General features: G+C 33.8%; 2 protein-coding genes across 2 annotated transcripts in view; both read right to left on the bottom strand.

The window, feature by feature from the left end:
- Positions 1-15,000, bottom strand: part of afg2a (AFG2 AAA ATPase homolog A) — a 208,969-nt gene that overhangs the window by 46,104 nt on the left and 147,865 nt on the right. The gene's annotated exons all lie outside the window — the stretch shown is intronic.
- LOC133645099 (RNA demethylase ALKBH5-like) lies at positions 1,649-3,520 on the bottom strand. Its single transcript, XM_062039894.1, has 2 exons — positions 3,093-3,520; positions 1,649-1,741 (listed from the first exon to the last, which is right to left on the bottom strand). Exons 1-2 carry the CDS (start codon positions 3,484-3,486, stop codon positions 1,656-1,658), a joined length of 480 nt encoding a protein of 159 aa, XP_061895878.1. The 5' UTR covers positions 3,487-3,520; the 3' UTR covers positions 1,649-1,655.

The raw sequence follows: 15,000 nt of genomic DNA, 5'->3' as shown, positions 1-15,000 counted from the left end.
GTGAGTTGATAATAATGATAATAGTAATAACACAGACAAAGTGCAAACTAGATAAAAGCCAATAATAATAATAATAACACAGACAAAGTGCAGACTAGATAAAAACCAATTAGTAAAAATGAGTAAAAACTAAACATGGGAACACGATTGTTGCTCAACTAGCCATAATTTTGTTTGTTTTTTGAAAGTGACAAGTGCAGGTATACTTTTCAAAGTGTCCGGTAAAGAGTTCCATAGTTGTGGTCCTTTTATTGAAAAGGCAGTCTGGGCAAAAGATGTTCTACGGAATGGAACACAACAGTTGCCTTTTGACACTGCTCGGGTGGTAGATCTGGTACCACTTTGCAGTCTTGTAATTGCCTTGCAGAGCAATTGGGGAGCAGAGTTATGCAAGCATTTAAAAACCAGTTTGACTGTGTGTAACAAAATAAAATTGGTAAAACTTAAAATATTGTATTTGGTTAAAATTTGGCAATGATGATATCGTATACTCTTCTTGTCTAGAACTTTCAAGGTGCGGTTATAAAGACACTCAATGGTCTTGATTGATGACTGGTGTGCCTGGGACCATGTGGTTAAGCCATAAGATATGTGTGACAGAATCATTGCATTCATAAAAGTAAAAGCACAGCTAAGAGTTAAGCAGTGTCTTATAATCTTAAAACAGCCTAGGTTTGCCTTCAGGGTTTTACACATTTTCTTAATGTGACTTTTAAAATTCAGCTGATAGTCTATGATTATGCCCAAATATTTGACTTCAGGTACTTGTTCAATGACCTCCTCATTAATTTTTATATTCAGGTTTGTTTGAGGTAGCTTTTTTATGGAGAAGCAGACAGAGTTAGTCTTTTTAGTGTTTAGGGTTAAACAGGATGACTCCAGCCAAGATGCTATTTTGTCTAATTGAGCATTTAACTTCTCAGCAACTAGAGTACAGGTCTTACCTGATGTATATACCACTGTGTCATCCGCATACATCTGTAAATCTATATCTGTGCATACATCTGGTAGGTCATTGATGTATAGACTGAATAGTATAGGTCCCAAGACACTACCCTGAGGTATCCCTGTTTCTATTTTGCGGAAGGAAGATCTCACATTATTAATGGTGACACATTGTTCACGGCCCTTTAGATATGACTCAAACCAGGACAATGACTGTTTGGATAAATTGAATTTAGTTAGTTTTGAAATTAAAATGTCATGATTGACTGTATCAAATGCTTTTTTTAAGTCTAGAAATACTGCACCGACCACCTGTCCTTTGTCAAGAGAATGTTTGATCCTTTCAGTTAAAAAACAAGTGGCAGATTCTGTAGAATGGTTATGTCTGAATCCGAATTGTAGGGGAGTCAAATAGTGATTTGTCTCAAGGTGGTGCATTAGTTGTTCCGAAACAATCTTCTCCAGGACTTTAGATAAAACTGGAAGAAGGCTGATAGGTCTATAGTTAGATGTCATTCCAGCATCACCAGATTTTAAAAGTGGTATTACCTGTGCAGTTTTCCATCCATCTGGGAATTGCCCAGTTTTAATGGAAATATTAATAAGATGGGTAAGAGGCTGTATAAGGATGCCGCTATATTTTTTAAGAAAAGCTGTGTCTAGGTTATAAATATCCTTTGAGTATGTGGTGTTTAGGTCATGTATGACATTTAGGACAGTTGTCTGACTAACCTCCTTGAGCTGAAATGAGCTGTCTTGTTCATTAGGTATGTCTGTTGTTTGATCATCATTAGTCCTACAAGAGAAACCAGAGGAAAGGTTTTTGACAGATTCTATAAAGAATTTATTGAACTCATTTGAGACTTGTGTACAATCAGTAATGATTTTGTCTCCTACTTTAAGTTTATATTGGGTTTGGGTGGTGTTACCCTCTGGGTTTAATAGGCTGTGTAGTAGTTTCCAGATCATTTTGCCATTTCCTTTGGCCTCTATTAGCATGTGGATGTAGTAGTTTGATTGGGACATTCTGAGCTGTTTAACTACTTGATTACGCAAGCCTTTAAATATTTTCAAATCAGTGTCACTACGAGTTTTGACAAAAGTTTTTAAGGCATAATCTCTCTTTTTCATTAATTTCCGGATATCATCATTAATCCATGGTAATTGAAATTTTCTGTGGGATTTTTTTCGCTTTCTAATAAATTTATCAATAATGCGTCCGATAGTAGACATTAGCTGATTACAACAGGCGTGTACTTGGTCATGTTGTTGGAGCTCGTCCCAATTAATACCCTTTAATTCGTTTTCAAAAGCAGTTGTTGATTGGCGAGGGATCTCAAGTTTAAAAGTTTTCTGATCTTGATTTTTAAACCTTGTCAGACGTGTCTTTGTGAGTTTTCTTGCAGCTAATGTCAGATTATGGTCTGACAAGCCGGTGACTAGATTGTACGTTTTTACGATTCTGTCAGGCTTGTTTGTGAAGATTAAATCAATTAGTGTCTGAGTGTTTTTAGTGATACGTGTGGGGGTTTCTATCTTCTGACTAAAGTCATGTTTAGATGTGAGGTCTTTTAGTTTTTTTCTGCAGTGTTTGTCTAGCCAGTTTAAGTTAAAGTCTCCGAAGACAAGTACTTCACTGTTATTCTTAAAATTCTTAAACAGTACATCTAAGTCTTCGCATAGCGTTCCAACGCATGCAGATGGAGGGCTGTATACCACCAATACATTGAATTGCATATTTTGTGATAGTGTGACATTAATACATAAACATTCAGTAGATACATCAGCAGTCAGGGGAATTTCCTTTGCATTAAGTGAGTCCTTGACATATATCAGTACACCCCCTCCCCTTCCCACAGTTCGGTCCCTTCTAAAACATTTATATCCCGGAACACTGATTATGCTGGTTAAAATGCTATCATGCAGCCACGTTTCACTAATGCATAGAAAATCAAGATTAGACTCCGACAGTAATAATCTGATTTCATCACACTTGGGAACTAGGCTTCGGATGTTTAAGTGACCTCCCAAAATACCTTTGGGTTTCACTGCAGGATCCCAAATCACTTTAGCATGATTAACAGTTTGAAAAAGCAAAGTCTGTTTCTGCTTCGTCTGTGCTTGTGTTTGGAGTGTTCCTTTTTTACCTTGCGGCCCGCGCTTCTCCAGCTGGGCGCCGTACGTGCAGTCCCCCCCGAAGAAGCACCCGCCGCGCAGGGGCGCCCGGTCCACGGCGCGCTCCCGGCATTGTCCGGCCTCCGCCCTGGGCACCACCTGGTCAATCCTCTCCTCGATGAGGTTGCACTCCTCCGGCGTGAAGATGCTCCTCCGCAGGACGCCGCTCTTCACCTGCGGGGCTTCCAGCTCCCGGAGGTCGGCGCCGTTTTCGCCGCTCTCGCACTCGCCGTCGTCGCACTCGCCGTCGTCGTACTCGCGGTGCCGGCGTTTCCGCCCGCTCCCGTTATCCGTCTCGTGCTCGTCCCTGTGCGGCGGCACCGACCTCGGCTTCTCCCTCAGGTCGGCGCAACCGCTGGCGGCCATGTCTGCTGTCGCTCCCGGCGTCCAGTGCAGTTTGTGTGTGACGCCCACTCCAGGCAGGCTGCTGTGCATGACCCCGGACGACACAAACATGCCGAGGACGCTGCCGAGGGTCCAAAGGCAAATGGCGAGATGCAGCAGGAATACGCTCCTGCTGTGCACGTGAGGCTGCATGCTCCCAAGTGCTGAGCATGCAAGTATAGTATAGTATATATATATATATATATATATATATATATATATATATATATATATATATATATATATATATATATATATATATATATATATATATATATATATATATACATATAGTTACTGGATACTTTCTATTACGCTCCTTAATACGTAATGTGCATGTATAATTATTTGATACTATGTTGACAAATGTGCTGTTTTATGTTGTTCAGTTATTACCACGTGCGCCTAGCTTGTGTGCTATGGTGTGCTCAGCTGCTGCGTAGCTGCGGGCGACAGCCTAGCACGTTGGCCTGTGGTCAATGACTTCAGTGAAATGGAAGAGTGCTTATTAGATGTTCACTGGCCAGCTTTGCACGGCTGGTATCGCACGCGTTCTCTTGCCGGTATCAAATAAGCCACGTGAGCTCTGGAAAATCCTCAACAACCAGATTCCTGGATGCAGCCAGAAACTTAAAACCAGACTCACCAACACCAACATCAAGGAGGGTGACTCCCTCATTACGGACAAAATGGAGGTAGCTAGCAGACTCAACACCTTTTTCACCAGCATAGCCGCAACTCTAGTCAACAAGCTGTGCCGCCACTCTGGTCGCTTTGGTGTAGAACACATTAAAGCCTTCTACAGAAAGCTAGGAGTATCCAACAATGATTTCAAATTAGAAATGGTCACAGCTGATGAGGTGCTTAAAAAATTGAGCGCGCTCCACCCAAACAATATTCCCTCCGGATTCCTCAGGGACTCTGCCACTACCAGTGCCCCCATCATCACGCACATAATCCTGTGATAAAATGGCAACCAAGGTAATCAGATAGGTCAACCAACGAACGAGATTTCTCTACAGCAGGGGTGTCCAAACTTTTTCCACTGAGGGCCGCACACTGAAAAATCAAAGCAAGCGGGGGCCATTTTTATATATTTTTATTTTAAAAACCAATACAATATATGTATAAAAAATATACATTTAGGCCTCCACTCAGGCTTGATCCCAGGGACCCCAAAGGGTTTTGGTAAAAAAAAAAATTAAAAATGTGTCATTATTCAGTATTATTATTTGTATTATTATTCAAGTTTTAAATCCCTAGATCAACGTTAGGTCTATATAACGTTTTTAAAGATTTAAGTCGTATGCTCTTTTTGTCAAAGAAAACCCCGTTTTTTTATGGAAAAAACACAAAAATTGCATTATTTTCACCCAATACAATTTTTAAGTGGAATATTTCAGATGATATAATAATTGGAGCCTTAAAAAGGTCAATAACTCATAACACCATTGATTTTAATTCATTATTATTTTTTGAGCTATGACACCTAAAAACAAATCACACAAAAATTATTGGGGAACCAAAAGTGTTAACAAATAAATTTTCCCATTTTTTTACTGTTTACTTTTAACACAATAATCTCGAGATCAACTTCAGATCTATCTGTCAATTATACGTCAGTGTTTCCCACGAAAAAATTACGTCCGCCACAAATTTAAAAAAATTTAAAAAAAATATATTTTTTTTTTTTGTCCTGTCCAGCTTCTCAGACAAATCATATAGTAGATGTAGATGCCCATATAGGCTGTTCAGATTTACTTTACAAAAGAGAAGTGTAGGATACTTCTCTTGTTGCCTTATTTGTATTTGACCACTACTGTTTTCTGTTTATTTGTTACTGACTGTGGCAGGACACCTCTGCCTCTGTTTCACTTTATGTTGCTGGTAAATAATATGGTTGTAGTAGTAGGCTAAAGTTAAATTGTTTAGTATGCACTAATTAAAGGGGCAGAGCTTTAAGAGACATTTTTTGTAAGAACCACAATTAATAAATATATTTCAGTGAATAACTTATTATTCAAATCTGTATATAAATATGTACATAAAGTGTTGTAATTATATTGTAAAATGGATGGATGGATGGACGTTTAAAACAAAACTGTTATTATTAATTAGTAAGTATACATTTTTTGAGCCTTTTTAGAGAAAATCATATCATTGCAGTAAATTATGCAAATTACTCGATGATGTCATGGTGACCACGCCCATAGCCACGCCCCCACCGCCACAGGTATCTTGGCAGTTTATGGGAAACACTGTACGTTGTATTGTTGTTTGTTTTTTGTTTGTTCGTTTTAGGCCCTTCTTTAAAAAACAAAACAAAAAACAGCTACATTTTTTTATATGGCAAACACAAAATATGCAACATTTTCCCCAAAAAATATCTCAAAGTGCAATATTTAATGTGACGTAATTGGAGCCTCGGATAGGTCAATAATTCATAATAACATTGATTTTGATTCATTATTATTTTTTAAAGAAAGAAACAGCCTGCATGGCAGCTTTGTGTTATTATAGTAAACATTGCAACATTTTCTTGTTACATTTCACCTGTTTGCTCTTTCATACCACTTTTTATGTTTTTTATTTTTTTAAATCGTATTTTAAAACGGGCCGTTAAAAAATGCAAAGTGCAATATTTAATGTGACGTAATTGGAGCCTCGGATAGGTCAATAATTCATAATAACATTGATTTTGATTCATTATTATTTTTTAAAGAAAGAAACAGCCTGCATGGCAGCTTTGTGTTATTATAGTAAACATTGCAACATTTTCTTGTTACATTTCACCTGTTTGCTCTTTCATACCACTTTTTATGTTTTTTATTTTTTTAAATCGTATTTTAAAACGGGCCGTTAAAAAATGACCCGCGGGCCGCACTTTGGACATCCCTGCTCTACAGAATCTCCTCTCTGGTCAACAAAAGCACCATGAAGATTCTAGCGGGAACTCTCGTTCAACCCTTTTTCGATTACGCATGCACCTCCTGGTACCCCAGCACCTCCAAAACCCTCAAATCTAAACTCCAAACATCCCAGAACAAGCTAGTCAGATTACTTCTAGACCTCCACCCCAGATCCCACCTCACTCCTACCCACTTCTCCAAAGTGGGCTGGCTCAGGGTGGAGGACAGAGTAAAACAACTTGCACTGAGCCTGGTCTATAAAATCCGCTACACCTCCCTGATACCGAAGTACATGTCAAACTACTTCCTTAACGTAAATGACCGCCATAACCACAACACCAGGGGGAGCTCCACTAACCACATTAAACCCAGATTCCGAACTAACAAAGGTCTTAACTCATTCTCCTTTTGTAAAAGAAAGGGCCTCTCTATCCTCCTTCAAAACCGCAATAAAAGAACACCTCCAGGCAACTTCTATTTGGAAGTACAACTTTTTTTTTTTTATCTGACTTTCACTCCGCCTCATGCGAGCTTTTCGCCCACGTGAGTTTGTGCGGGCGACCATCTGCTTGCAATTTGGGGAGTCTTCAGAGATAAGCATCTTTTTGGGGCCAAAACTCTCTCAGATGAGGGTCTAATTGTCCCCTGATCGGAATCTGGGTCCCGTGTACAGTACTTAAGCAGTTTGTGAGGGGGCACAAGAAGGAAAAATAGCTTTGCTAATGGCATTTACAGTAATTATTACACTGTGTGTGTGTGTGTGTGTTCTTGTATTTCTACCCTTCTTGAGACATGAAGAAGGAAAAGTATCTTCCATATGAGGAGGTGTGAACAAGTGATGACATAAATCAATAACATTGCATCTAATAGACAATGTCTCATTTGTGGTGACATCTATCAAAATGAGGGTGGCCCCAAAAAGGAGGAATTTTTCAAATTGACTCTGTTGCAAGTCTTGTGTGTTCTTTGCAACTTGTTTGTGTGTGCTATGGCTATTGAGTTGTTTTTTTTTTTTTACTGGTCTCAGCCTGGACCCCCCCTTAGAATGTTTGTCTGCCCTTGAGTGGGACTGTGCTGAAAACTGTGTGTCGGTTTTAACAGTGCTCCCCCTTTGGTCAACATATGTAATAACAAGTGTGTGAAAGAAATTGAAATGAGCCCCTTTGGCCAAAATTAATTAAAAAAAAGGTTTTATAAATATGTTTATAGAGACTTAACTTGAAGTAAATAATGAAAATGAAAACCAATTACAAACAAAAATTTGTAAAAAAACTATTTTTTTATTTCTAAAAGCAGTCTTTTTCTCACAATGTGTCGACTTTTTTCTTATAAAATTGGGAACAATTTCTCATATTCTTTCTGTTTCTGTAATATTGCAACGTTTTCTCGTCAAATTGTTACTTTTTTATGTAAAATTATGACTTTTTCATGCAAAATGGTGACATTTGTCATATAAAATTATGACTCTTATAACAATATTGCCAATTTTTTTGCTGTTTTTGTAAAATACTGACATTTTTTGAGTAAAATAATGACTTTTGTCATAATTTTGCCAAGTAAAATTCCCATTATTATTATAATATTGCCAACATTTTAAAGTTTTCTCATAAAATTGTGACTTTTGTCAAGTAAAATTACAATTATTTTCATAAAATTTACAACATTTTAAGCTTTTCTTGTAAAATTGCGACTGTTATTGAGTAAAATTCCAACTTTTATCATAATATTCCACAAATGTTCAGTTTTTCTTGTAACATTTTGACTTGCGTTGAGTAAAATGACGACTTTTATTATAATACTGCCAAAATTCTATGTTTTTTTGGGGAATTCCAACTCATTTTTCACAACAAGCTTTTTTATATGTGCATAGTATGTATATATTATTCATGTTGTAAATACACTTCTTTATATATCTAGAAAGGCTGGTCCTAAAGAGGGAGGCATTTTTCTCACGTCTCAAGAAGGTAACAAATATGTGTGTGTGTGTGTGTTCTTGTATTTCTACCCTTCTTGAGACATGAAGAAGGAAAAGTATCTTCCATATGAGGAGGTGTGAACAAGTGATGACATAAATCAATAACATTGCATCTAATAGACAATGTCTCATTTGTGGTGACATCTATCAAAATGAGGGTGGTCCCAAAAAGGAGGGATTTTTCAAATTGACTCTGTTGCAAGTCTTGTGTGTTCTTTGTAACTTGTTTGTGTGTGCTATGGCTATTGAGTTTTTTTTACTGGTCTCAGCCTGGACCCCCCCCCCCTTAGAATGTTTGTCTGGCCTTGAGTGGGACTGTGCTGAAAACTGTGTGTCGGTTTTAAAACTGCTCCCCCTCTGGTCAACATATGTAATAACAAGTGTGTGAAAGAAATTGAAATGAGCCCCTTTGGCCAAAATTAATTAAAAAAAAGGTTTTATAAATATGTTTATAGAGACTTAACTTGAAGTAAATAATGAAAATGAAAACCAATTACAAACAAAAATTTGTAAAAAAAAAACTTTTTTTATTTCTAAAAGCAGTCTTTTTCTCACAATGTGTCGACTTTTTTCTTGTAAAATTGGGAACAATTTGTCATAATCTTTCTGTTTCTGTAATACTGCAACGTTTTCTCGTAAAATTGTTACTTTCTTATGTAAAATTATGACTTTTTAATGCAAAATGGTGACATTTGTCATACAAAATTCTGACTTTTAATCACACTATTGCCCATTTTTGTGTTGTTCTTATAAAATAGTGACATTTTTTGAGTAAAATGATGACTTTTGTCATAATTTTGCCAAGTAAAATTCCCATTATTATTAGAATATTGCCAAGTTTTCTCATAAAATTGTGACTTTTGTCGAGTAAAATGACGACTCTTTTCATAAAATTGCCAAAATTTTAAGCTTTTCTTGTAAAATTGCGACTGTTATTGAGTAAAACTCCAACTTTTATCATAATATTGCACAAGTGTTCCGTTTTTCTTGTACAATTTTGACTTGCATTGAGTAAAATGACGACTGTTTCATTGTGAAATTGTGACCTTTTTCTTGTGAAATTCCAACTAATTTTTCACAACAAGCTTTTTTTATATGTGCATAGTATGTATATATTATTCATGTTGTAAATACACTTCTTTATATATTTAGAAAGGCTGGTCCTAAAGAGGGAGGCATTTTTCTCACGTCTCAAGAAGGTAACAAATACAAGAGTGTGTGTGTGTGTGTGTGTGTGTGTGTGTGTGTGTGTGTGTGTGTGTATCTGGCAGTTGTGATGGGGACTCCTGATAACACCATTGTCGATGTGCTGTGAAAAAGCGCTCTGTCACCAGAGCGTAACAGCGTGCATGCAAGAGCTACTGCACAAATAATGCACTTACTGTACTTACTGTACTTATTGCACTTATTAGCTTGTCGCCATCAGCAGCGACCACGGCAGACATTTTTGAACACGTGCACTCACATACTGTAAAGTGCTCATCAATTAATTTACATGCTAAAATAAATACATTCTTACTAAATGAATAATAAATAGGTTTCTTAAAAAAATTGGCAATAAAACAAAGTGCAAATAACAATACAGCTTCCCCGTTTTAGTCATAATTATTGCGCTTAAGAAACATTTCCAGACTTCCTCTGTTTGTCTGATGTTGTCATGACTGCCACAAGTGGTGGAAAAGTGTATTACAGCTGAACGGGCTTTTGAAGAAGGAGGTGGAGCCTCAACAAGCGGTGGGAGAGGAAGATTATTTCGATTATCTCTCAAATAAGGAGGTGAAAGATGAAAAGCTTGAGAAAGTGTTTACAAAACCAGGACAATATGTGTTGTAATCCCTCAATGTTGGTTATTGTTAGAGTCCCAGTCATCAAGTGTTAAAATAAGTCATATTAATTACCTTCAGCACTTTAATATCTATAGATCAACTTCAGATCAATTCATTGCCATAACCTTTTTTTAATGTTTTTTTTTTTTTGTAAAAGTAAATCTATTTTATGGCAAAAACACAAAATATGCAAAATTTTTCCCCAAAACATTTTTCAAAATAAAAAACTTGATGTTAACAGTAGCCTTTATTTAACCTTTTATTTGTTATGTTTTTTGCCCCTTTCTCCTAAAGTAAATATTGTTCTTTATGGCAAAAACACAAAATATGCAATATTTTCCACAATATTCTCCCACATTTAAAAGAAACAAAAAAAAAAATGTATTAGCAAAAATGCTTTGATGTGAAGTAATTGGAGCCCGAAAAAAAACTCAATATTTTGTACAAAAAAAAAAAAAGGAAAAAGATTTTGATTCATTATTATTTTTTGAACAATGACTTTAAAAAAAAATCAAATTAAAAGTTTCAGGGATACAAGAGGCCCTTAATCATTAAAGTGTTAAAAATATATATATTTTTTTACTTTCAATGCTAAAATATATATATATATATATATATATATATATATATATATATATATATATATATATATATATATATATATATATATATATATATATATATCAACTTCAGATTTATCATTTTACATTAAGTTTTAAAGAATTTTGTAAAGATGTTTTAATGGCAAAAATGCTGAAAGTGGAATATTTGATGTGATGTAATTGTAGCCCTCGATAGGTCAATATTTCGTTTAAAAAAAAAAAGATTTTGATTCATAATTTTTTTTTGAACATTGACAGCTTAAAAAAGAAAAATCTGACAAAAGGTATATATATTTATATATATTTATATATATATATATATATATATATATATATATATATATATATATATATATATATATATATATATATATATATATATATATGTTAGCATTTAAAGTAAAAACAAATATATTTTTTTAACACATTTATGAGTGGGGGTCCTTTTGTATCCCCGAGACCTTTTGTCTGATTTTTCTTTTTTAAGTTGTCATTGTTAAAAAAATAATAATGAATCAAAATCCTTTTTTTTTTTTTTTACTATGAAATATTTATCTATTTAGGGTGCCAATTATTTCACATCAAATATTCCACTTTGAGCATTTTTGCCATTACATTTTTTATATATATATATATATATATATATATATATATATATATATATATATATATATATATATATATATATATATATATATATATATATATATATATATATATATATATACATATACATATATATATATATATATCAACTTCAGATTTATTCTTTTGCATTACATTTTGGTAAAAATGTTTTAATGGCAAAAATGCTTACAGTAGAATATTGGATTATGAAGTAATTGGCACCCTAAATAGATCCATTTGTTAATAAGACCAAAAAAAAACTGATTTTGATTCACACATGTACGTATATATACATTTTTACTTTGACTAGAATAAGACAAAACTACACAGCAGCTTTGTGTGATTATAGTCAATGTTGCAACTTTTTCTCCTTCCATTACACACGTTTGCTCTTTTTTTTCCCCACTTTTTATGTTTTTTTAGTAACAATATTTTTACAATGTCCAGTTACAAAAAGGCCAGCCTTGGGCTTCCACTGCAGTTTACAAAGATCTTCTACTCGACAGGACCACTTTGCTCTTTTTCTGAAGAAATTTTTTAAAAAAGCCTCTCCTGCTAAAACAACAAATAGTGTCCCGATACTTTTGCACGGCCCCGTAGTTGCTGTGTGACTGTTCTGCGCTCCTGCATGCCAACTTCTCCACCTCCGCCAGTGCTGCCATGGCTGAGTGCAAAGTGAGGACGACAAAAGGAACACCTGGCAAACATGGAGGAGGAGGAGGAGGAGGCGCACCCCCCCTCCACCTGAAGGAGTGTGTTCACACGGCAGGAAGTGCTACCACCAGCAGGAGCTGCACGGACATGTTGTTCACGTGCACGCCTCAGCTGCACGCTGTGTCAAGAGCGGGAAGACAAGATAAGATGATGGGGGGGTTGGTGGAGGGGGGGGGTCTTAAAAACCTAAATAATCCAAATAATGACCAAGCAGTTTTCAGCAACTAAAGTGACATCAATCATGACAACGTTTGTGCTAACTTTAAAATATTGTGCAGTGTATTTATTTCCTTCATAATGTGCCAGGGGGAAATGATTTACTAAACTGCAGAGAGTGCTACGCGCTCAGTGGATACGCTGACATGGCTTGATGTTAAAATGAAATGTTAGCATAGCTAGTGTTGCGTGCCAAAAACACAATTAAAAACAAACTAAAAAAAATGAACTAAAAGCAGTCTTTTTCTCACAATGTATCAACTTTTTTCTTATAAAATTGGGAACAATTTCTCATATTCTTTCTGTTTCTGTAATATTGCAATATTTTCTCCTAAAATTATTACTTTTTTTTAATGTAAAATGATTACTTTTTAATGCACAATGGTGACATTTGTCATATAAAATTCCGACTTTTATCGCAATATTGCCCATTTGTTTGTTGTTCTTGTAAAACACTGACATTTTTTGAGTAAAATTATGACTTTTGTCATCATTTTGCCAAGTAAAATTCCGAGTATTATTATAATATTGCCAACATTTTAAAGTGTTCTTATAAAATTGGGAACAATTTCCCATATTCTTCCCGTTTCTGTAATATTGCAATTTTTTCTCGTAAAATTAAGACTTTTTTTTAATGTAAAATTATTACTTTTTAATGGAAAATGATGACTTTTGTCATATTAAATTCTGACTTTTATCGTAATATTGCCAGTTTTTTTGTTGTTCTTGTAAAATAGTGACATTTTTTGAGTAAAATGATGACTTTTGTCATCATTTTGCCAAGTAAAATTCCGAGTATTATTATAATATTGCCAACATTTTAAAGTGTTCTTATAAAATTGGGAACAATTTGTCATATTCTTTCTGTTTCTGTAATATTGCAATATTTTCTCCTAAAATTATTACTTTTTTTAATGTAAAATTATTACTTTTTAATGCACAATGATGACATTTGTCATATAAAATTCTGACTTTTATCACAATATTGCCCATTTGTTTGTTGTTCTTGTAAAATAGTGACATTTTTGGAGTAAAATTATGACTTTTGTCATCATTTTGCCAAGTAAAATTCAGAGTATTATTATAATATTGCCAACATTTTAAAGTGTTCTTATAAAATTGGGAACAATTTCCCATATTCTTTCTGTTTCTGTAGTACTGCAATATTTTCTCGTAAAATTATGACTTTTTTTAATATAAAATTATTACTTTTTAATGCACAATGGTGACATTTGTCATATAAAATTCCGACTTTTATCGCAATATTGCCCATTTTTTTGTTGTTCTTGTAAAACACTGACATTTTTTGAGTAAAATGATGACTTTTGTCATCATTTTGCCAAGTAAAATTCCGAGTATTATTATAATATTGCCAACATTTTAAAGTGTTCTTATAAAATTGGGAACAATTTGTCATATTCTTTCTGTTTCTGTAATATTGCAATATTTTCTCCTAAAATTATTACTTTTTTTTAATGTAAAATTATTACTTTTTAATGCACAATGATGACATTTGTCATATAAAATTCTGACTTTTATCACAATATTGCCCATTTGTTTGTTGTTCTTGTAAAATAGTGACATTTTTGGAGTAAAATTATGACTTTTGTCATCATTTTTCCAAGTAAAATTCAGAGTATTATTATAATATTGCCAACATTTTAAAGTGTTCTTATAAAATTGGGAACAATTTCCCATATTCTTTCTGTTTCTGTAGTACTGCAATATTTTCTCGTAAAATTATGACTTTTTTTAATGTAAAATTATTATTTTTTAATGCACAATGGTGACATTTGTCATATAAAATTCCGACTTTTATCGCAATATTGCCCATTTTTTTGTTGTTCTTGTAAAACACTGACATTTTTTGAGTAAAATGATGACTTTTGTCATCATTTTGCCAAGTAAAATTCCGAGTATTATTATAATATTGCCAACATTTTAAAGTGTTCTTATAAAATTGGGAACAATTTCCCATATTCTTCCCGTTTCTGTAATATTGCAATTTTTTCTCGTAAAATTATGACTTTTTTTTAATGTAAAATTATTACTTTTTAATGGAAAATGATGACTTTTGTCATATAAAATTCTGACTTTTATCGTAATATTGCCAGTTTTTTTGTTGTTCTTGTAAAATAGTGACATTTTTTGAGTAAAATGATGACTTTTGTCATCATTTTGCCAAGTAAAATTCAGAGTATTATTATAATATTGCCAACATTTTAAAGTGTTCTTATAAAATTGGGAACAATTTGTCATATTCTTTCTGTTTCTGTAATATTGCAATATTTTCTCCTAAAATTATTACTTTTTTTAATGTAAAACTATTACTTTTTAATGCACAATGATGACATTTGTCATATAAAATTCTGACTTTTATCACAATATTGCCCATTTGTTTGTTGTTCTTGTAAAATAGTGACATTTTTGGAGTAAAATTATGACTTTTGTCATCATTTTGCCAAGTAAAATTCAGAGTATTATTATAATATTGCCAACATTTTAAAGTGTTCTTATAAAATTGGGAACAATTTCCCATATTCTTTCTGTTTCTGTAGTACTGCAATATTTTCTCGTAAAATTATGACTTTTTTTAATGTAAAATTATTATTTTTTAATGCACAATG

Source organism: Entelurus aequoreus, linkage group LG28, assembly GCF_033978785.1.
Source record: "Entelurus aequoreus isolate RoL-2023_Sb linkage group LG28, RoL_Eaeq_v1.1, whole genome shotgun sequence".
In the NCBI taxonomy this organism is placed as follows: domain Eukaryota; kingdom Metazoa; phylum Chordata; class Actinopteri; order Syngnathiformes; family Syngnathidae; genus Entelurus; species Entelurus aequoreus.
The sequence above is the reverse complement of the archived record's forward strand: the minus strand, read 5'-3'. Positions and strand labels throughout refer to the sequence as shown.

Bases quoted from the DNA above. Each gene is read 5' to 3' on its own strand.
- LOC133645099 (XM_062039894.1), bottom strand. From the start codon at position 3,486: ATGGCCGCCAGCGGTTGCGCCGACCTGAGGGAGAAGCCGAGGTCGGTG. The intron at 1,742-3,092 runs GTAAAAAAGGAA...TTTCTCTTGTAG, and splicing joins GGAGAAGCGCGGGCCGCAAG to GACTAATGATGATCAAACAA.